General features: G+C 38.9%; 1 protein-coding gene across 2 annotated transcripts in view; it reads right to left on the bottom strand.

Annotated features, from left to right (window-relative positions):
• Positions 1 to 23570, bottom strand: part of Syt1 (synaptotagmin 1) — a 425848-nt gene that overhangs the window by 40513 nt on the left and 361765 nt on the right. Inside the window, exons 5-8 of one of the 2 annotated variants that reach the window (XM_029542073.1) lie at positions 16355 to 16539; positions 10736 to 10858; positions 5934 to 6101; positions 2766 to 2933 (exon numbers count right to left, since the gene is read on the bottom strand). In XM_029542073.1, coding sequence (XP_029397933.1) covers positions 2766 to 2933; positions 5934 to 6101; positions 10736 to 10858; positions 16355 to 16539 — 644 coding nt within the window. The remainder of the gene's footprint in view (positions 1 to 2765; positions 2934 to 5933; positions 6102 to 10735; positions 10859 to 16354; positions 16540 to 23570) is intronic. The other variant, XM_029542074.1, reaches the window with a different exon arrangement.

Below are 23570 nucleotides of genomic sequence, written 5' to 3'. Positions count from 1 at the left end.
ACTCTTGGTATCTGGAGCTACAGTGCACACTGCTTAAGTCTCCTAGCTGAACCTGTGTAGAGTGTGTTACATCCCAAGCTGTGACACAGGCCAGTTGCTCATCCTTCATAAACGGCTTGCACATGAATCGTCACTGAAATAGCACGCAAGCTTTTGCTCATGGCACTGCTTCATATCTTACGACTTTAGATTGTCAACTCTTCCTCTTCTATCACTGTTACAGGTGTGGAGCTCTGTGGGCCTGCTTTAACCTGCCTTCTATCCAAGTCCCTGATTGAGTAGTTTGCCGTGGTGACGCTTTCTGGTTCCCAAGCTGTCCCTTTAAGTCTTTTTGACATTAAAGTGATATTTAAAATTGAGAGGTGAAATGAAGACTGGGGATGGGAAAACAGTTCTTTGAAGTCATTAGAAGTAATGTCTGTCCAAGACACCAGTTTATTCGCGTGCAATTCTTACTCTGTGCAGTTAATAAACAGTAGCAGAAAACAGCACAGCACATAACACAGAACAAGGAAGTCCTGAGCTAGGAAATATAATTGGGTCCTTTTTCTTTCATAGGAGAAAGGGTCTCGAGGCCCCTAGTCATCATGCTGAGCTGAGACACATGGAGTGACACGTTTTAGGAAGTTTTTCACTTCACAATAGGGGATATGACCTCTCCACTGGACCACAGTTACTCTTCCAGAGTGAAGACCAAAGAGGAATGTGCTCAAATGTTTGTTGAAATCGAAGAACGGTTTGTTGTTTACCATTAAAATCACCCAGTGGCTTGTGGGCAGTGAAATGTTGTGAGAAGAGAGAGTTGAGTTGGTGTAGACAGAGGAAAGATGAGAAGGAAGTGAAGACCGGCCATGAAGAGAAAAGGGGCAACCAGCCTCTCCTCTACTGGAGTCTGACAGACGCTATGGGAGGAGTTCTACAGTCAATCTTATTGATCACGTTAGGCCATTCTTTAGAATAAAACAATGAATTTGAAAGGGCTTAAGTGGCCAGGGCTAATAAATGGATTAGGTAGAGTTGCAATGAGGAAGGACTATGATTTTAAGGTGAGCCTTTCCTCAGAATCCAGTGTAGCTGGTGACAAAAGGGACAGGTTGGAGGTGGCAGAAGAGGCGACTGGAGACTCTTACCCACACCTGTTATTTTTGCTCAAAAGGATGGCAGTATGTTTCTAGAAATCTGGTCATTACTATTTTCAGAATGAGTTGTTTTCCATGATTTGGATGACAGATGTAGCTAAGAAGTTATGGGAGGAGAAAACAGGAAGAGGAAGCTGGGAACACCGAGAGAGAGAAGGAATGTCGTCTACTTAGGTCCGACCTGCTGGTTCAGTGGTAAGTCTCAAAGCTCCACAGTTACTCGAGGAAGTTTTGTAAGAATACAGACCACCAGGCAGCCTTTCTAAACACGGGCAAAAACGCGTCTCGGAAAGCCACTGGTGGTGACTGTAGAATCCTCCACCATGAACCTGTAAGCAGGGAGAGCCATGAACCCAGGAAACAGCCTTGCCTCCTCAGACATAAGTGGGTCATAGCCAACCAAAAGCGAGTAAGATAATGACTCCCAGTCAGTCAGTAAATATGTGTTACATTCAAGTACAAACCAAAAACTCATGGAACAGCTCACTAGTTTGTTGCCTAAAAATAGTATTACTGAATAATTGGCTTTCTCATCATATGTGTGCTTGAAATGGCATCAATATTCGCTCACGTATAAGAAAGAGTTCTATGTAAAACCCTAAAAGTTAAAAATTTGGTATTTTTCAGGATTTTTCTTCTATTGGTACCCTTTCACAGTAGGGCAAACTCTGCTTTCAATATTAAAGAATGTGATGTTTGATTAATATTATTTTCACAAAGCAGTGATAAATCATTCTGCTTCCTTTTATAGAACAAAATAATAAAACATATTGTGGTCAAAGTTTTCATATTCTATTAGGGGTCTGAAGCTTGTAGGTGTCAGCAGCTGAAAGGATTCTCATGGTGATGAGCTAGGCTGAGATCTATGTGGTCCCAGAGAGACTATACATAGAGATCCTGGAAAATGATTGCCAGGGGCTGTGAACGGAGTTTGTTTAGAACTGAGAGACGTTAAGGGCTGTTTGTTTTTCTAATATTAGCCTGCTGAGACACTCACACAGACAAACTCCCATGCCAAGCAGGCAGAGCACAAGCCAACAGAACTGGTTACTATGGAGTGTAAATTCACTGTGGATATTGAACTCTTTTTAAAATGACAGAAAAATAATACTGGGCTATTAAAACCAGGAGAAAAACAATGTGCACAGTACTACAAAGATGTGACTCACTTAAAAAAATGGACTTAATATCAGCTTTTGTGTGTAATAGTTTCTTCTTTCCTTCCTTCCTTTCTTTTTTTTAACCCATTATGCTTCAATGTCTGCACGAGAAAGAACAAACCTCACTATGCAGACATAATCAAGGGAAAAGTGCCTGTTTACTTCACTGTGACCGTTCTAAAACCCACGCAGACAATACAAGATGATTGCTCTCTGTCTTCTAAAGGAAGGGATTGTTTATATTCCCAGTGCATGCTATCTCTCTATTCTCTTTTAAATCCCACCCAGAAGTCCTGCATATATTTTAGCAGGGTCATGCCACCCCTCTGAATGTTTTGGCAGCGTCGGTTTTTAAAGGTCCATGTCCCCCTTCGGGAAGATCTCTCTCTCTCTGGCTTAGGATTTGAATAGCAACAGGTGAATGAGCACAGCTTTGCCATGTTAGAAGTGCCAATGAGTTTCCTACCTCTTCTTTCTCAGCACTCTGGAGATCGCGCCACTCCTCGGTGACGTGGCCAAAATCCACCGTGTTCATAGGAACTTTGAACTCTCCAATGATGTCGTGCTTGGAGAAGCGATCAAAATCATACACAGCCATCACCAGTGTCTTGCCACCTAATTCCGAGTATGGCACCTGCATGGGAGGAGATGAGGGGAAGACTTCCGGTCACAGGATGCTGGGGAGCTGGTACTCATAGACAGCTTTGGATATGTGTATTAGAGAAACAGAACAGGATCTTTTCCTTTACACTGAGTTAGCCAATTTCTTGAACTACTTGGGAGAAAAATGGGAAACTGCTCTAGTGAGTTATTATTTTACTACATTTTAGAAACAGTTGGTATTATCTTCCTATTAGTTATAAATACTTCATAATCAATGAAAGAATAAGAAAGTCAACTGCATTGGACTATATAACCATCTCTTGCAAAATAATATTGTTACTCGTTATATCCGTGGGGTATAGCTGGTTTCGAAAGTGTCAAGTTATTTGGACACTACAGTTTAATGGATACCACCTTTTCATACCATCTAGACCTGTTGGTTGCAACCTCTTAAGGGAGGGTGTTAAATGACCCTTTTATAGGCATTATCTAAGACCACCAGAAAACACAGGTATTTACATTATTATTCATAACAGTAGGAAAATCACAGTTCTGAAGTAACAACAAAATAATTTTATGGTTGGGGGTCTCCACAACGTGAGGAACTGTATTAAAGGGTCGCAGCATTAGGAGGGCTGAGAAGCACTGATCCAGACCACAGTTAAATGAAGGGCTGATCTGTTCAAAAGCTATGCTAGTAGTCTAAAAGGAGCTAAATGAAATTCACAAGGTGCCTCTCATATTTTCCAAAATAATTCAGTGATTGACATGAGCTGACTGGAAAATTGATGTTTTGAATATCACAGATTCATTATCATATGGATCTTGAAGTTCATTTGTAAGTGTGGTACTCGTTAGCATGAGTAGTAGCAAAAGGCCAGAGGAGTGAATCCTCCAGATGTTCAAGTCCACTGGGGACAGATGTTTTGGGTTTGAAAGTTTATTTGTGACATTTTTTAAAATTCAGGGAAAGCTGTGCATACCAAGTAAGCTACACTTTAGAAAGTGGGTAAAAATGTCTCATCCAGGGATTGTTTTGATTTGTACTAGATATGTATTATTTTATCAGTGTATATGCTGTATGCCCCAGTAAACACTTCTCAATGAACTCTTACTAAGAAGGTAAAAGGATGAAAGTCTACTGGCCATTTATGTATAAGAAATGTGAGCTTTTCAAAGAGTGTTTTGTCATTTGTGAACTATGATAAGAACCAGGTGAATAAAAATTAATTATAATATTTTTCTATTTTCAGAAGAATCTAAAATAAGCTTGAGAGATCTGAATTTCAATAAAATCAAAGTTTTAGAGTGGTAATATAGAATCCCTTAAAATTTTAAATTGTATTTCTTGGATATTTGATCATGCTGAACAGACCCCTCAAGGCCCGTACTTTTTTGGGTCAGGTAGACCTGGACCTGGGGCACATGGACAAGCTTGGCTTCTTCACTCTGTGGAGCCATTTTGAGAATGAGTGAGTATATTTTAAACTTGGAGTCCACAGTAGGCACTTAAAGCCATTTATTATTAACAAACCCTCCAAATGGAAGTTTACTTTAGCAGAAAGAAGATGAATTTATTTAGGACGATGTTGAGCATTTTAAGTACATTTAACTCGACTTGAAGGCCAGTCTAGAAGCTTCCACTCCTACTGCATGTCTGTTACTCCTACTGCATGTCTGTTTGGCATTTCAAGATACAGTTTACAATGTCTACTGTGGAAATCAACATATTTCATGAATAGTTCAAAATAATTATACATTGAATATAGTTACAGCCTGATCTACTTTCCTGAAATACAATAATGTGGAAATTATAAAAATTTATAGACGAGTAAAAATTTTAAAATGGTTCTTGTAGTCATAGACATTACTAAGTAAAATATTACCACCTATGCTTCAAAAGAAATGATTCACAAGTAATAGAGGAAGGCACTATAAAATTATTTCAAAATTCCTTAAAATAATATAAGGATCTATTAAACTCTTCTTGGGAATATATATAGCCAAATAAAATGCTATTGATTAATATCTATATGATTTTAAGTAATTGATTTTTGGTATAGGGCCTATAATGACTTGTTTTTAAGGCAAGAATTTTCAGGCTCTAATTGCTATTTTCATGGTCATGCTATGACCATGAAAAACTAAGGGATTATATCTTTAAAACTCAAAACCTTTAAAGAATAGGAAAACTGCTGCTCTTTCACTAAACTGCAAACAAGATTTGAAGAGGTGACTCATGCCCCTGTTTCATTTCCCACTGGAATGTTTGCCAACACGAGACTCACATTATTGCTAAGCCTGGCTGCTGGACAGGGTAATTTTGAATCAGCCTGCTGGCATATTCACAGAAATTTCATTTTCCAGAAATGTATTGTTCTAAGGAAAACATTTTAAAACAATTCCACATCTCCACCAGAAGCACCGTTTTTATGAAGGCCTCCAAGTGAAGAGTTACAAGGTGCCTTGCGGCTCTCAGGGCATGTCACTTTGATGAGTAGTCCTACGGTCAGAATGTCCCTTGGTTACTGTTTGTCAACTGATGTGTCTCAACATGACGAAGAGCATCAGAGAAGAGCCTAGAGAAAAAGACAGATGCTAGAGCATCCCATAACCTTTTTATTGCTAGGAGGAAAGGCTTGAATGTGTTCAAATCTCCCGCAGTACTAAGGTAAGCATTGGAGAAGAGCTTTTCCCATTCTGACTGCAACAGGCCTCTCAGGCTTGGCCTAGTTTTCAGGGTGTAGTGTGTAGTGTCTGAGTCCAGTGTCCAGTGTTATACATGGATTAGACCTTGGGTTCTTAGGGGTGATGTTGATACTGAAAGATCTACATTCTATGCTGAAATGACACAGCCAAAACCTGCAACGCAGAATCTTCGCTAGACTGAGAGTTAAAGTGTGAAATATTCCGAATGTAACTGTGAGGGGTCCTAGGGTAGCTATTGATGCATATGCTTTTATGTGTGTCAGGATGCAACTCATATTTCATCTGAAACCATAGGGGAAACGTTAGGATTCCAAAACTCTACCTTGAAAGTAAATTGTTCATTGAAGACTGGGTTGAGAGTTTTCCGGTGGACTTTTGTCTCAAACTTCTTCTTTTTGTCGGGCAGCAGGAAGACTTTGACGTACGGGTCAGATGTGCCCCCCATGTCCAGGGCAGGCAGTTCAGCAGCCTGAATGATTCCTACCAGCAGCTGAAATGAACGACAGCAAAGGAGCAACACCAAGGGTGAGCACGTGGAGCGGGGCCGGTGGGTTCACGGCGGCGCACACTGCGTCCCTGCTCCCTCTGCTTTTAGGAAACGCTCATTCCCATGCATCTGAGTAGAGAGGGTCCATGCAGTGAGCTCTTTAAACATTAGAAACCAAGTTAGGACAGATGGGGGGCTCTAGGAAACCTAGTTTTACGTTCAAAAGAGCCTTTTAAAAGGTTGCTGATTACAGTTAAATATGGAATTCATATTTGTAGAAGGGTTACAATCAAATAACTTCCCAGTTGCAGAAAGCTCTTGTGCGTTGTTTTTCCTTCCAGCTTGTGCTTCGTAAGTGGAAATAAATCACTAAACAACTGCTAGCCTGTGATTGCAAAGCAGGGATTTTTTTTCTTTATTCTTTTCTGAAGTCACAGAGCAGCTAAATGGAAATTTCTTAGTCACTGATTAGTATTTTGAAATAAGAATTGAGAGCTTCACATTTCTATCCCACTTGACCTATCCTTGTGTGCTATCTACGTTTTTTTTTAAACCTTAGATCATGATTGAATAATTACCTAAGAAAGTTTGCATTTAAATGTAGGATGTAGAATAAAATATATAATTCAAGTTTTCTCAAAAGGAGAATTACAGACTTGAATATTCATGTTAAATAACTGTTTTTGATTTTTCCTAATATAGCAATTTTATCTGCAATGTGTTTTTTTTTTCACAAATAAAATTCTCATTTTCACAAAGAATATTAAAATTATGTGCCATCTTTTTAAAGATAAAAATCTTACTCTGAAGCGCAGGCTGGCCATAAAGTTGTGGCACATTACCGGCCTCAGTCTCTCTAGTATTCAGATTCCAAGCACGAGCCCCACCAGACCATTATTTAATATATTTGCAAAGGAAAAAAAATGAAATCCTATTATTGCAGGTTCTGGATCCACCAACTTGTCTAGATCCTGAGGAAAACACTATTCAGTAAATCCAGACACTCCACAGGCTTACTCTACAAGGCCCGAACATGTGGGTCTGACTTTACAGCCAATGGAGTGGGTGACTAACTCATCCTTAGAAACAGTTACAGCCAGTACATTCTGGCTGGTTGGCTCAATCAATTTCTAAGTTGGATCCTACCCTGAAGGAATATACTGTTTCTACTTTAAAGCTGCCTTATCTAGTTTGTAGCATTGTCTTTCAGGAGTAGCAATGGATGCTGGGAGGTAGGTACAGGAACAGAAAAACATGATCCAGGAGGCCAATGGAGGCACTAGATTAAAAACACACAATTAGCAAAGCTCACTGTCCCTTGGTTTGTTATACTTCCATTTGGCACTTGCCTTTGTGTGGCAATGTACTATTCTATCCCCTGTTCTTACTGAGACAGCTGCAGTTTAGAGACTTAGACATCTTGTCATTAGAGAATGGACTGATTTCTTCCAATGTCCTTTTAACTTCTGTCTAAGAGAGACATGTTCCATTTTCCCACCCCAAAAGCTTCTTAATTCAAGCATTTTAAGACCACTTTTGGATTTGGTAGACAAATAATCATATTTGGCTACACTTTTGTCTTCAAGGTTCCTCAGACTTAACCTTCCCTGACACATAGGAACCATTTGATGACTAAAACTTGCTAAGAACAGTTGGAATTAAAATCAATGAATGATATTTATAAACTTTTATCAATATAATCTTCTAGACCATCATAACAAAACGCATATTTTGGACTTAATGTTTGCTGAAAACAGAGTAATAACTATACACATTATTTTTGAGTAAAACAGAATCAATTCTATTCTTAAAAATACTATTAGGCTGAAGAGATGGTACTTGGTGCATCTCCAGAGGACTGAATTTTGATTCCTAGCACCCACATGATACCTTACAACCATGTATAACTCCAGTTTCTGGGAACCAACACTTTCTGACCTCCATGGCCACACCATACACACCAGTGCACATACATACAAAATATTTAGAGGTTTCAAAATAACACCTAAGCAGTATGAGATGCTACTAGAGTTCTACTGGGCAATATGAATGGAGAAAAATATTAAATGGATATATATAAAGAGAGGTTTAAAACCTGGAAACCTCCCTGGAAATATAATGTAAGATAATCTTTGCCTTTCTTGGACTATATCAATAATAGATTACTCTGTTTCCAACTAACTCCTAATGCTCACATTTTGACAGTAACAGTAGAAATGACCTGAAATATATTTAAGCAATTATAAGATATAAATGGTTTACCTTTGATCCTATATAAAAACATACATATATATATACATACATACAATATATGTATGTATTTATATATGATATATGTATGTATACTCAAAAATAATACATAGGTATCTAGATTATACCATGAAATAAGTAGCCAGACTATAATGAAGCAGATCAATTAAAAATAGTTTTAAGTCTGAGACATCTTTCAAGGGAAGGACACTCAGGCTTCAAAGACTTGAACTGTTTGTTAGGTGCCACATAAAATTCAGAATGACTGCAACTGTTTCCAATCTGACTTTGGACATTAGACATCAAAGCTGAGTGATAATGTTTGATTTTCTCATCTCTCACTGTTCATCAAACAGGTTATTACTAGCATATGCAGGATTCCAGTAATTATGCTGAGCTACCAACCTTCCTTACCAAGATGGTTGTACTTGGTCCTCAATTTGACTACATCTGGAATGGACTACAATCCAGCAAACCCAATGGTACTTGTGTACCAGACAGAAATGCTGTTTGGAGCTGTTGGCAGTCCCCTGTAGGTGAATCTCAGAGGATACTCTGAACTTCTAACATTATTGAGATTGCTATAGACTATGAGGACTTTGGAAGCTGGACTAAATGTATTATTATTATTTTTAATACTATGGTTAGGTATGGCTTCCATGTGCTCAAGCCTATGGGAGCCAGGGAGTAGTATGTGGTGGTTTGAATGTGCTTGGCTCAGGGAGGTGAACTACTAGGAAGTATGGCTTTGTTGGAAGAAGTATGTCACTGTGGGTGTAGGCTTTAAGACCCTGATCCTAGTTGCCTGGAAGCCAGTCTTCTCCTGTTTGTCTTTGGAACAAGATGTTGAACTCTCAGCTCCTCTTGAGCCATGCCTGCCTGGATGCTGCCATGCTCCCGCCTTGATAATAATGAACCGAATCTTTAAGCTAGCTCCAACTAAATGTTGTCCTTAATAAAAGCTGCCTTGGTCATGGTCACAGCAGTAAAACCCTAAGACATCCAGCAAAAGAGGAGGGGTGCAAAATGAGCGGGAGAGATCTGGACTCCCAGGTAGATCAAGGGCTACATCCTGAACTTATATAACCTATGTACTCTTCTTGCAATCCAGAAAGTAGAACAATCATCATTAATATTGCGGATCTTATCTAGAAGGGTTTTCAAAGGCATTTTCCACACTTTGAGCTACCCAGATAATAGGTACTCAGTGAAAAGTGGCTGCTGTCACTGATCTTATGGCACTTCAGTCCTTTTTGAGAAACAGAAGCAGAAATGGCTGTTGTGCAGTCTTTAGTCTTGCCACTTCTGGGCAGCCTCCTCGGGCTCCGAGAACGAAGCTGCTCGTCTCTCTGCTTTAAAAACTTGCCATCTCACCACCGTGGGAGTCTCACTTAGACTTCTGGTGTGACATAGAAGGTATCTCTGTCTTTAAAAGCCATTGAGTCCCAACAGCCAGTGCCAAGAGACACAGACTCATACCCAAACAGTAGATGGAGCACAGAGAGTCTTACAGAAGAACTGGGAAAAAGATTGAGGGGCAGGAAGAGGACAGGCACTCCACAGGAAGACCAACAGAGTCAGCTGATCTGGACTCGTGGAGGCTGCCAGAGACTGGATCACCACAGACAGAGCATGGACTGGACCTAGGCCCCCTGCACATTTGTAGCAGATGAACAGCTTGGTCTTCATAAGGGGCCCTCAAACAACTGGAACAGGGGCTATTCCTGAACCTGTTGCCTTCTTGTCTCCCTATGGATCTGCACCCCTAAATGGATAGCCTTGTCTGGCCTCAGTGGGAGGGGATGTGTCTAGTCCCGCAGCAACTTTGATGTGTGGGCTAGGAGGGGTAGGGGGAGTGGGGTGTCAGATGTAGGGGCAAGATAGAGGTATTTTGGGGGGGAGGGCTGATATATTGGGTTGTAAAGTGAATTAAAAAAGAATCCATAGAGCATTGGCCAGTTTTTAATTCTTTCACAGCTTTTCAAAATTCTTTTTCTAAATGTGGGCTTGGGTGGCAGCTGGTGTCGTTTGGAATCTAAATCTGTACAGTTTGAGGAAGGTTGTTTCTATGCACACTGCAGGACCTATAGCGACTGGACTGGCTGGGAACTCTACGCGACTACTGATGGCTCGGAGTTAATTTGTATTCTGCCTGCCTCCTGTCAGTGCCACGAGTAGATGTAATCGGCTGAATACTGTGAATTCTAATTACCAGAAGTTAAATTAGCAGCTAGGGGACTGCCTGTACTTAGAGATGATTTCATCAATAGCTTTGATAATTGCATTTTCTGCTCACAGCAAACGGAATGTTTTAAGGACTATCTTGCTTCAATTCCTACTTGGTAATGTCAGAAAATGTAATCGAATTAGACATGTTCCCCTCAGACCTGGTTATTCTGGAAGTCATAGTCCAGTGAATATTGAAGCTTTCCCAGTTTCTCCTCTTCCTTGGGCTCTTCCTTTTCTTCTCCATCAGTCAGTCCAGTTTCAGCATCGTCATCCTTAAGGGCCTGTGAGGCAGAAAAAGAAATCCCAACGAATTTTCACCAAAGTCCAAATTAACCTGGCCATATAGTTAGATCTCCAAGCTGTTTGAAGCAAGCACTAAGATGCTGTATGTCTATTTGTCTGACACATTCTCATTGGCTGCTAATGCACACATGTCTTTTCATTTCACTTGTGCATGAACCTCCCCCCTCCCCCACGTCAGCAAGCAACATGGAAGCAATGGAAGAAGCCCCTGACAGTATAGCAAGCAAAACTATGAAATTGTTGCAAGGAAAATGTCAACTTGGAATTATCTTGTCTCAGATTACATTGCCTCTTTTTTTTTTTTTTTCTAGTATGATGAACATGCTTGTATCCAGGCTGGGTTTCACATTCTTGTAGCTGCAGTGGTGCTCAGCATCATGTAAAACATCATTGGTGCATGCAGTGGAGAGAGTCACATGGAATGCATGGCCTTCTGCTGCCTTATTGCTTCTGTCAAAGACGGCTGAGTGACCCTCGGAAAATGTAAATTCTTTGTGTTTTCACATCTATGGTTGTAACTTTTAAGAAAAAAGGAGAAAACACGCCAGCCGCAAACGCTGGGTAGAGAGAAGTTCAGCTCCTTTCCAACTGAACTTTATCATTTCATTTCCATAACCGCTCCTCAGAAAGCTTGGCTGAATTAAACTGATTTGAGATTATGTAATGCCAAAGACAAAAGAGTCATGTTTGTCATTTTGGAAAACCTCACATGGGTATAAAATTCATTTTGTATTGAAGAACAAGGGGCACGTGCTAGACTTAGGAAACCTAGTCTAAACAATGAAATATTCTTCAATCTCAAAGGTAGAATATAAAGTATTTGAAAGGTAATTTTGTCATAAAATATATAAAATTTCTGTATTTCAAAAATCAAAAGTCTATAACATTTCCCTAAAATATAAAACTTGTGCTGGATATTTCTACTACAAAGGTTTATACAATTGGAAGATTTCTTCATGGGGATGTACAGATAAACTTATACTGTATGCATGGTCATTCTTCACAAATTGAAAACTATGAAAAGTTCCATTTCCTTGTTCACTAGCATGTTTGAAAAATTTAAAGGATCTATTCTGGCACTCACATAGCCTATTCTGGTCACTGCCTGTACAGTCTGCTTGCTCATCTTTTTTACATTGCCTGTATTTTAACGGAGCACATGTTATTCATTTCTCTCTAGCCGTCACGTATTTGTTATGTGTCTGCTGCTTCCAAATCTCACAGAACTCGAAACTGCAAGCAGACAAGCAGTGGACTGCACTGTAGTTTTGACAGTGTTAAAGAGTCTCTACTATTGTCTAACTATTGTCAGCTCTTGAGCTGATCTTCGAGAAGTCTTACAGAACTCAAATATGAGAGGTTTAGCCAGGTTGTAAAGGCCCCAGGGCCACCGGACCCTGGTTCACCATCTTGCTCTTCCTGTCTACACGAACGGTTCCTCTGCTGTCAGTATCCTTCGTTCCCTCATCACTTGCATGGTGAGCACTTGTGGTGCTTGAAATAGCATCCTCTGCCTTCCAGTCTCGCTCCTCGAAGCTAACCCCCACAATGATCCCCCAAATCCATTTGCAGCAAGACTGACAGAGCTCATTAGTTCTGCTCTCTGCTTAGAAGAACATCTGAACAGAGTTGAGCTGTTGTCACGAGTGTGTCATCCTTTGTGCCTTTTGACACATCTCAGGAGTCTACAAGTCTGAAAAATTGAAAATTACCCTTTTCAAATGTGGCTAGCCGTATACCATTTAATTTGGAAACATTAATTTATACTTTGGCACTTCCTTGAATATTAAAGTAATGTTGTTAAGGGACAAAGCATGAAGCAGCAGTCATTGATAAACTGCATTAAGATGAATGAGTCTGACCAGACCACTTTAGGCAGTGGCCTCCATATGTCCCTGTGAACCCTAGCTCTGTACAGTCTTTAGCACTGCCCTACAGGGTGTGTATACAGGAATCATGGTTTTAGTAGTTTGAGTTTTAAAAAAAGAATAGAAAATTCCTAAATGTACCCACTGTCTGAAAATACCTACACATCACCCCATTGTCTCAAAAACAAATCATGAATTTAAATACTTTTTCAAAAGTCCCTTTTCAGAACTGACAATTTATATATCATGTTTCAGCCAAATGCAATTTGAAATAGCTGAGATATTAAATCTCCTTTTCCCTAAGTGGTTTTTGCCAGAATAGAAAGTACAGGACTATCTCTGCAACTACTTTTCATTAAATGGAGCTAAATTTTTGATGATTTTTTTGGTGTTCCTGTTCATCACCAAAGTGAAGTCTATTCCCATCCTAGGGACTGAGCCTTCATCAAGACGAAGACTGTACATCACATTAAATTCAGACCTATTAAATCAGTAGTATTATAATATGTTACGAACAATACTTTTCCCTCTATAGGGAAAAACAAACAAAAACCACCTGAGGTGATAAAGCGTGTAAGCCTAGTTATCTCTGAAGTCAGGCAGATTGTAACAGGAGAGTTTTGTTGAAAACATCAGGGCTTTTATGCCAGGCTTAGAGGGGCATGCCCTTTGGCGTTCAACATTTACCTAGTCCACAGTCATCAGTAAAGGTATTTGCTCATTCTAAGTTGCACTGTTCAGACAGGATTTGTTAAGGCATACTAAAAGGTAGCCTAAGGGACTGTATTTTCTTTCCTATCTATCGAAGAAAACTTTTCGAATCCTGTTCTATGTAGCCCATGTTAGTCATGTTTAAAATGAATCGTCATCGTTGAAGATCAGTTGAGTTCAGCCTTTTGATGTCAGAATGGTAAGCCACCAGCTGTGGAGCCCAGCCACCAGCACTGATTGGGGATATCTAGTAGCAGAAGAAACCTACCGCAAGGGACAATCCAGAACAGTCATGAGACACAACACAGATAAGGAGGACATAGAAGGAAGAAATAAAAATTAAAATATCCACGCACATCAGTGAAAACCATGGAGAAATGACCTGTCTAAGCTGCTTATTCTACAAGTTGCTATCATCTGCCCTTTATGGTTAGTCATTTCAAGATTCAAGATATTTTAAAAAAAACCTTCTAATACATGAATCTTTTGGAACACAAATATACTATCTAAAGTTTACTTCTGAAGTCACTGTTGAATTTTAAAAAATTATTTCTGGGTTATAAAATCTTAATATAGATGTATAGCCATGAGTGTTGAAATTTGAATTTCTGGGAGTTTGGAATATATTGAAGTAATAAAAACATATTGATTGCCCTGAAGCCTGTATAGCTTCAGGAATCATATCTAAAAAATGTTTCTATCTGCTCCATCTTCAAGTGAGAGAACCATACACTGGTCTTATTTCCCTTTCCCATGTTCACTGAGATATGCTACTTAAAATATTTTGGAAACACAGTGTTTAAAAATGAATTTAATTTGTATAATTTGGAGGACTATGGGATACAATGTGACAGATCATTCTTCTAAAATCTAAATTTCATCTTTAGCCTTCATATTCATAAGCTATTGGCTATTTTTGTAAGGATTGATAGAAACATATACGATTGTTACACAATTATCATGAAACATTTCATTTATTCCAATCATATTTTATTCTATACATTTAAGATTAAGAAAATTATACCTAGCTAAAGCCCTGCATACTTAACATTGTTGACTTAAAGTAATTAAAACCAAAAGCGGTTGAAATTCTAGAGACTTTGCTATATCAAGTAAGTTATTATAAACTATCACTGGCTTTTTCTACTAGTTCATGATTTGATTTATATTCCTCTGCCCCATCCCATCCAAAGGAGCGAGCTAGGTAGAAGATCACCGTCGAGCCTGTCTGTGAGATCCTGGTCATTTATCCATGGTGTTCTGGGGGTGATAGCACTATGCCATCAGTTGTAGTATTACATCATACAGAACAAATCCACAAATAAAAATGTAACAGTCTTATCCTAGAAAGAAACGCTAGAGTTACCACTTAAAAAATAATGCTGTTAAGTGTTCATTTCAGGACACAGGAAAATCACACTTGAAATTTATAATAATTATGAAAATAATAACACTTATCTATTCAAAAATTTCTTTTCAAACACATTGCTAAAATAACATCCTTTTTCTAGCCCATATTCACCAAGGTAAATTATTTCTATACTTAATAATACAGTGTTTAAAAAAGAAATGTATGACCCTGTCTTAAAAAAAAAAAAACTAAAAAAAAGGAAGAAATGTCAGTATTAAATCCTACTTGCTATAAGCCAAAATTTGAGTATCTTCTTAACAAATGAAATGAAGAGGAAAATCCTTCTTGGTTATCTGCAGACGCACATGAGCTTCTGTGGCTGATGAGAAACTGCCGGGGAAACTGAATCTTTGCTACCCTGAGCTCAGGCCAGAGTCCTCAGAATAGGAGAATAGACATCGCATCCACGCAACAGCCCTGAAACCAAGCTGGACTCCAGGGGATGGGGAGTGGGACCCTGGGAAACTTCCATAGTCACTGCAGGGTCTTTGAGAGGGAGCTGAATGCTCACACTGGGAAGGAGGGTTAAAATATGAGATCCAGGTGTGGGAACCCAGGATGCTCTCCATGTGGGCTCTGAGATTGTGTTAAGGCCCGGTCAAACTGTTCTTAGATGCATGTGTTAATGACTCAGCTAGTAGTAATCAGTACCATAAAACAATCAGAAAAACTGCCTGCACAGGTTCCTATCTGGGCATTACTAGAACTTTGAAATTAACTGGTAGAAAACAATGTTTCCAAATATTTCTATGAAAAATATGTATTCTCGCATTTCATATGAATTTTTATTTAGAAACATTTAATGCAAGCATTATTCCAAAAATGAAGAAACTCTTAATACTTTTTTTTTTTTTTATTAATCTTTACTTTAACTAAGTTGTCCAGTTAATTTAGTTAAAAATAGGCCGCAATGCCAGGGAAAGCAAACATCTTCTCTGTGCATGGGAAGACAGCTCGGAAAACCTAGTTTATCAGTGTTAGGGTTCTAATTACGATCTCTAATTAAGGAAATATAATTTTGTCTTGCAACTCGGTCTGGTTCTTTAGGACTGGATTCTATCTCCACTCACCACATCTAACTCATTATTTCTGGCATCTGATGGCTGAGTTGGCCGGGTGCAGAGCAGTGTTGGCATTGCCAAGTGGATAAAGAGTTTTAGCAGAGACTAAGAGTGGTGCAGGGGGCAGAAAGAACCCCCGTCCAAGACAGAAAGACAGGCTGACAAAATGGAATAAAAATGTTCAGGAATTATCTTATTATGCCAGGTCTTATTAAGCCACACCTTGTAGTGTGGAAGCCACCATACCTGTCTCCACTACACAGGGAGACCGGGTCATATCTGAAAGGACCGCCAAGCATCTCTATAAAAACAACATTAGCCCCAAGTTGTCCATGTCTATGAGCATCTGCAGAAAAGAGCACTGCCCCACTGGTGAATTCTCGGGGATGTCTGTGAATAGGGATGAGGGGGCAGGTGCATTACCTGATCCTTCATGGTCTTCCCTAAGTCTTTCACATCTTTCATGTTAATGGCGTTCTTCCCTCCCTTTTCCTTTCCCTTCTTCTTGTTTTTCTTTTTGAACAAACATTTCTTACAGACACAGAAGCAGCAGGTCACGACTAGAAGGACCGCAACTATGGCTATGGCAATTAAGGCCCACGGTGGCACTGGAAGAGAGAGAGAGAAAAAAAAAAAAAAGGAACATCAGCAGTAGACCAGTTAACCAAATGCAGCCAAGATATCCACACCTGCGCTGGGTTTCCCCAGTGTTTGTTTTGCTCCAGTGGTACTGATCTGTAGGGTTTTATCGGTGCTGTGACCTGGCCTGGACTCTTCTTCTATCTCTATGTATATTGCATGCCACCTTTCCCATAGGATCCAAGCCAATTTCCTATTAACTCTTCATTTATGCAGAGCGTAACATTAGAGTTGTTAATATGTTCCGGCAAGGTAGAATATGCAGATATTAATCACACAATAGAAAACCAAATGGAAAAATTATAACCATGTTGAAGGGAAGGGATAAGTCCTTGGTGCCTTGAGAATAGATCATGGAGAGATGTATAGAGCTTGGCCCGTCAGAGGCTGTGTGCCTCCTCCCTGATTGCTTAATGGTTATTTCTGTTTTCTTCTCTATAAGTGCAAAATATAGTGGCTGATTAAAATTAATAGACTGAAAAATAAAACCCTTAAGAATGGCATCCAGCACATAGCAGAGACTCATATGGGTAGCTATCATTTCTTTTTATATTCAAGGCATAGGATTCAGTGACATCATGAATCTTTAAGGAGACACAAGACTTATGAAGAGAGATATCAAAAGAAAGATGGACACCCTGAAGCAGAGCTCAGTGAGAACGTACAGAGAATGGAGAGGAGGAAGTGATAAGTTTCGGGTATTAGAGGAGGTAGATTTATAGGCTCTGTTCAACATAACAATGGATACCAAACACACACACACACACACACACAAATACACGAGTTTTTTTTTTTTATTATAGTTTTTTTTTTATATAGTTTTATTCCAGTTGTCTAACTGCTATGAGTTTCCTTATTTAGCATCTATGTACAACATACTTATAAAAAGCTAAGTTCCATGGGTGCATTTGAGATTTAACTTTACTGGAATGGAATTATTCATGATTCAAATCACAGCTCTTCAGAATCATCAGAAGTAATTAGATTTGTCTGTTGTAATAAGAAAGAGACATTGGGCACTGAAATAGCAAGAAAAAGAGTAATTTTCTTTGAGCCGCACAAACATCATTAGTGCCAATGATGGTTGAACGCAAGTCAGGAGTACTCTGATAAAGGAAAAACACTTAAAATTAACCTCTCTTCAAAACTGAAAATCCACTCTCGCGTGCTTTTGCTGCATTCTGCTTTGTGGTGAAGAACATCCACTCTGCATATTATTGAATATTAGATAAGAACCTAAGGATGTATAAAATTGCCACTTTTGATACCATGTTTATAGCCACAGAAATACTTGTGGGAATGGTGGAGATAAGTACATACCCTAAGACATGTTTTCCTAATGCTCTTTAATCTATTGGAACAGTCCATGCCTTCTTTTAAAACAGTAGAAATCAATGTAAGCTCACAGGACCAATGACATTGTTCCCAAACCTTCACGTAGTTGATTCTACCTCTGATGACTGAGTTAAAATCCTGCCATGCGTGAAGGGGGTGGGGGCGGGTGGGGAGGTGGGAGGAGATGCTGTGTGCTTAGTTCGGGCGAGACAATGCTAATAATGGCCCTTCATTCTAAATCTCATAAATTATTCTGCCGGTCAGATTTTTGTGCTAGTCTTGCAGAGAGCTACGTAGAAGCCTCTTACACTACAAAAGACAAGACTGGGGTGATTTGACATGTTCACACAAAGAAAATAGGCCGTAAGAACAGAGGAACATTATTTAATCAAAAAAGGTTAAAGAGAGGGAAGATGGGGTCGCAGGAAGAAAGCTGAAAGAGCGCAAGTGGAGGTGATTCCAAACCACTGGAAATGGTTCATTTTGTGACCTTCGTTTCTGAAGGCATTTCTAAAGGCTGTGCTTGCTTTTCAGTTGATCTGGAGTGCAGGTTAATTTTAACCTTAAATATAATTATTACATTTTTTTCCCTCAAGTTTACTAATACCTTTAGGTAGAATTAAAAAAACAAAACCAAACAACAACCCTTACTCTAGTTATTTTGTACATCTACCAAAAAATCAATAATAATGCAAAGTAACTAATAATGTTAAAGCCTTTGGTAATAGATAAAATGATTTGGATACAGTGTTTACAGTAGAATTTTACTTTCTTAACCAGAGACGTGGGATATTTTAAGTTTAGTATGTTTACTAAGAAGGCATGAGCGGCGGTATTCACTCAGCTCAGTTTCAGTACAGTGAGCTAACCACACAGCATCCATTTTGGATTATTGAAAAGCTGCTTCCTGTTGTCTAACCACTGTGAGATGTGTTTAGCCACAGCTTTTCTTTTAATCTTCACAGCAATTTTATTCATCATCACTCCAGTTTTACCAAGCAAAACTTAACAGACTGAGCACCCTGAGGAATTTCAGTGTCTTTAGGTTGCTCAGATAAGAAAAATGTGTAACTTATAAAAAGCATACAAAGGAAAAAGTCATGTCTGGTTCTGTGGCTTTTTTTTTTTTAAATAGAGCATTTTAAATGAAAAAAAAAATCCAATAAAGCAAACAAACAACTGTCTAAAACGTGGCCAGGAGCAATGTCCTTGGTATGAATACACGTCCATGGAAACACTGCTACTGGCACAGTATTCGGCCAACGCTTATCACTACCAACTACTGACAAATGAAATTTCAAATCGGAATTTTAACATTTAACTTAAAGGCTCCCAGCAGAAAAAAATATACAAGGGTGAAAACTCTGAAAATATTATTTTTAAGTTTCTAGTTAATGAGTTATTTTTTTCCTGTATTTCTTGAACCAAAGATAAAATAGATACATGAGAATTAAGCCAAAGGAAACTTTTATCATACGATAGTTCAAGTTAGTCTGATGGTAGGCAAAAAAAAAAAAAAAGTCCTTCATGATTTGCACACCCTGTTTCTTGGAAGCTGTGAGTGGGTTACAGACATCAGCATCTCTCTGCCTGTTCCTATCACTGTGTCGTTCTTGTGTGTGCTATTTTTGGAGTGTTTTTCTTCTTTTTAGTCAATTAATATTTACTCTTTAGGCTTATTACAAGTAGCAGCATTGACAGATCTTTAAGTAAAATCACTCGATACATTTGTTAAATCCCAGTGTGATTACTGACTGTGTGATATAGTACACTGGATGGTTTGTAGTAAACTGGTATAAAATGATTGTCGCTTAAAAGAGTAATTATTATTTTAAATCTGCATATACTTAAAAACATTTAAATACACCCCTTTTCTATGAATGAAACATACTTCCTATTGATTCAAAACTTAGTTTTGTTTTGTAGAGTATTTGTGAGCTGAACATTAACATTGACATACACTCAATGAAAAGATTAGTTACCATTTTAAAGTCAAATTGCATTAATAGGTCTTTTATTGGAAAAGAAGGGAGAATTGTTCCCCTCACTAAGAGGGGCGACTCTTCTATGGAGGTAGACAAACAGTAAATGGTGAAATATATAATTATTTAATCAAGCACAGTAGTGGGGACCTACTAGTGCAGTGTCTTTCCCTCAAGACTGGGAGACAAATTTACCAGGGTCTGTCTCAGGACGCACATTAATTTTTTAATTTTCTAGTGCTATAAGGTAGATGCCAGTTGCCTTATTAAAGGAAGCTAATTTCTTTTAGTAGCTTTAAAAGCCACGTTATGGCTCAATGAACACAGCATGGTGCATTTTAAGATGGAATCTATGTGGCACTACTATATATTGTATATATTATTATACACAAGTAGACACTTGTGTATAAATTTAGGCTGCATGGCCATATCTATTGAAACCAACTGGTAACTGTTCTTTCCAGAATAAAAAACTAAAACAAAACAGAATGATATTGAAAAACATCCTTTGTTTCCTCCAAGGGAGTTTTGGCACAAAATAGATTTTTAAAGAAAGTTATTTACTTAAGGGACCCTGAAGAATTTCTTCTTTTTTCAGCAATGGGTACTTCAAATTTCCTTTTCTTCAATATAAGATTGCGAATTATGAGCTAAAAGCTCCACAATTACAAAGCTGTTGCACAGTGGACATTTTTCAAAGGAAAATCTTCAGCATTCCCTAGTAACTCCTTTGGGCATTTGGGCTCCAAATCCGAAGCCTGCCCATCAGAATGCATTATAGCCAGGCTCACAGAACCAGTAATTCATTCAGTGCACCCTGTGGCCTAGGGATGCTTCAGTAGGTAGCTCTGTACCTCTGCAACCATGAAGAAATGGTTTTTAGTGACTCAGAGATCAGCGCCTGGCTTGTAGAAATCAACCCACAGAGCCACGCTCTGTTCTAGCAGGAATGAGAACATTCTGTAATGTTCCCCACCCCTGGCTTCTCCTGGGGCTCCTAATCCTAGCTCCTCAGCCTCAAGTCCATAGTTCCTCTTCCCTCCCCTTCCTCAGCTCCTGTTTCCTGCCCATTATTTGGTGGATTTACTCTTCGGATCTTGGTTTAGGTCAGGGCCATTGCTCACTGTTTTCTATGTCGCAGGCTTGATTGTGCAAGCACAGGCACATCTGCACTTTGTGCCGGCTGCGTTGTCATTCATCATCTTAAAGGATAACCTTAAATTCACATCCCTTTTATGATAAGGGGGGCTGCTGTTATTTCCTTCCTGGGAAATAAAAACTCGTATGTTTGTGCAAGTCGTAGACCAGCCAGGAACCTTAATACAACACGGGGAATTCTGTTGCTATGGACACTGTAAAAACTTAGCAGTGACTTCAGGTATTTTCTGTATTTGATATATTTGTATTTGTCCAATGAAAGCCTCACGCCTTCACTTACATCTCTGGAATGAATTTTGTGAATAAATTTCAGACTCTGCATTCATATACCACTGAAGGTTTTTGTCAATGTCTAGTTTATCCCCAAATTATCCGTCATCTTTTTATATCATTATGGTTCTCCCAGATGAAGAATGCAATACTAAAATGGTTATTTTGCTATTAACTAGTAGGAAAAAGAATCTATTTCAAAGCTTTGCATTTTGAAAATGTTTACAAATAATTTAAAAAACCGCTAGGATAATCATCTTATAAACATTGGCACACACACACAAAAATCAAAACAAGCTTTTTATTTTAAAGCTTTTCATAAATTGCAGAATATAAGTGGGCCAAAGGAATACTCCATAAATGTGGATTGAGATATCATTTGTCACCTCTGGAGACAGAATATTAAATACAAACGTGAAGAGGTATATCTAGCATATAGAATGTAATCAGGTTAAAACAGACAAAAATCCAGAGTGAATAGTTTCTCATAACATGCTACAGGGATACCAAGAGAATTCTGGCACTTAGGTATTTGATATATTTTCTTTCCCTCAGAGTTTAGAACAAGGGTTTTGAATTTCTTTTGTAATGATGTGCTGCCTTCAGAGTATATTAAAAATGTTAAATCTTTATGAGAAAAACATAGTTTGCATCTGCATGCATCTGCATGAATACAGAAGCTTAAATATGGTTGGTAATGTTTAGCATTCTGATCAAGGCCTTAATTCCTAAATTTAGGAGAGGATTTGGTTCCAAACTCACCCCTTACCCAGTGCTTCGGGGCAAATTTCATCAAGATTGACTGACTCACAATGCTCACGGTCCTTTAACTTTTTGTTTATTCAATTGGTCATTAGCCTTTTATCCAGTTGGTCATTTACCCTTTCATTTCTTTTTCCTTGATCATCTGCTGAGTGGCCAAGTTGTGGAAGGATGTGGGTGACGAGGACAGATGACAGAAAAAAGCATGGTCCTCTGGGAGATTAGAAATAGTTACGTCCAATAAGAATGTTAGAAAAAGACAAGTAAAACAAAACTTGAGTGGAGCTAATGGGCTGGGGAGGAGCAGGATAAATCCACCTGAAATTCAAGGAGAGCAGTGTGGGCAGAGGAGGGGAGTTTTGAAATGTGTTCCAAAGCCCTGCTTGCTACCATGAAAATACAATTTTTAGGACTTCATGGTCTTCTCCCTGCCTCCTTTCACCACTTACTTCCTTTGCTTTCTAAACATTTACTCTAGTTGGTTAGCCAGTGGTGACTCTGTTAAACGAAGCACTCAGCAGAATAAAGACACAGAGTCTACATTAGATTTTTTTTTTTAACCCTAGTAACCAAGACCACTTTCTGTGTAGCATATCCCTTCATCAAATGGCACACAGTAATTTTCTTAGGGATCCATTTTGGATACGTTCCCACACAGCTCAACAAGCAAGCTGGGAAGATCTGCTCATGTGAGTATGCTCCAGAAGTTATTTAAGGCACTGATGTCAGCCATCCCTGTGCTCTTTCAGGGTCAATACACTTTGGTTACTGTCCGAGGAGGAGAGATGGAAAAGCTTATCCATCACAGTGGCGACTTAGCACATCAATGCTTGACATGATGGAAGAATGCCAGTCAAGTCGGAAGTAAATCGGAGACTTTCCTTCTACGTGGGTAACTCTAATACGTATGTGAACGAGACAGAGCTTGGAAATGGCAGTGGTGTTTCTTCCTATGTTCTGATGGCGTGTACTCATGGCAACCCGATTCTATGTATTGAATGAGTACTCGTTTAAAAGAACACTTTAATAAAACGGGGCCTCTGCCTCTGTACACCAACTCTCAAGAACTGTTAATACACAGAACTTCAGTAAACATACATTGCTTTGATATGCACAAAGCCGTTAGCTGTTCTGTAGTAAAAATTTAACGGGGGCTCTACCCCTTAATCTGATTTCAGATTTACTGTGCTGTTGATCAAATTCATATACACAGTGGAATAACTTCAGGCACTGGTGTTTCTCACCGAATGCTATGATTAGCCTTGATAATAAGTGATTTGACTGATGGCCATTTTATCTGCATGTGGATTAATCAAATAATTCTATCCAGTATAATAATAGTAGTCTGCTCTGAATGATAAGGCCGTATCTTCACAGTACTGGAAGGTTTGAATTTGATGTGGGAAGTGATGTTTGGTTTTTGGGTGGATAAAAACTTGCAGAGGATTTAGATAAGGTGCCTGGTTTGCCCACCAGATTGCTAGCAGCATGCT

This window comes from Mus pahari, chromosome 9, assembly GCF_900095145.1.
Source record: "Mus pahari chromosome 9, PAHARI_EIJ_v1.1, whole genome shotgun sequence".
NCBI classification, from domain to species: Eukaryota; Metazoa; Chordata; class Mammalia; order Rodentia; family Muridae; genus Mus; species Mus pahari.
The sequence above is the reverse complement of the archived record's forward strand: the minus strand, read 5'-3'. Positions and strand labels throughout refer to the sequence as shown.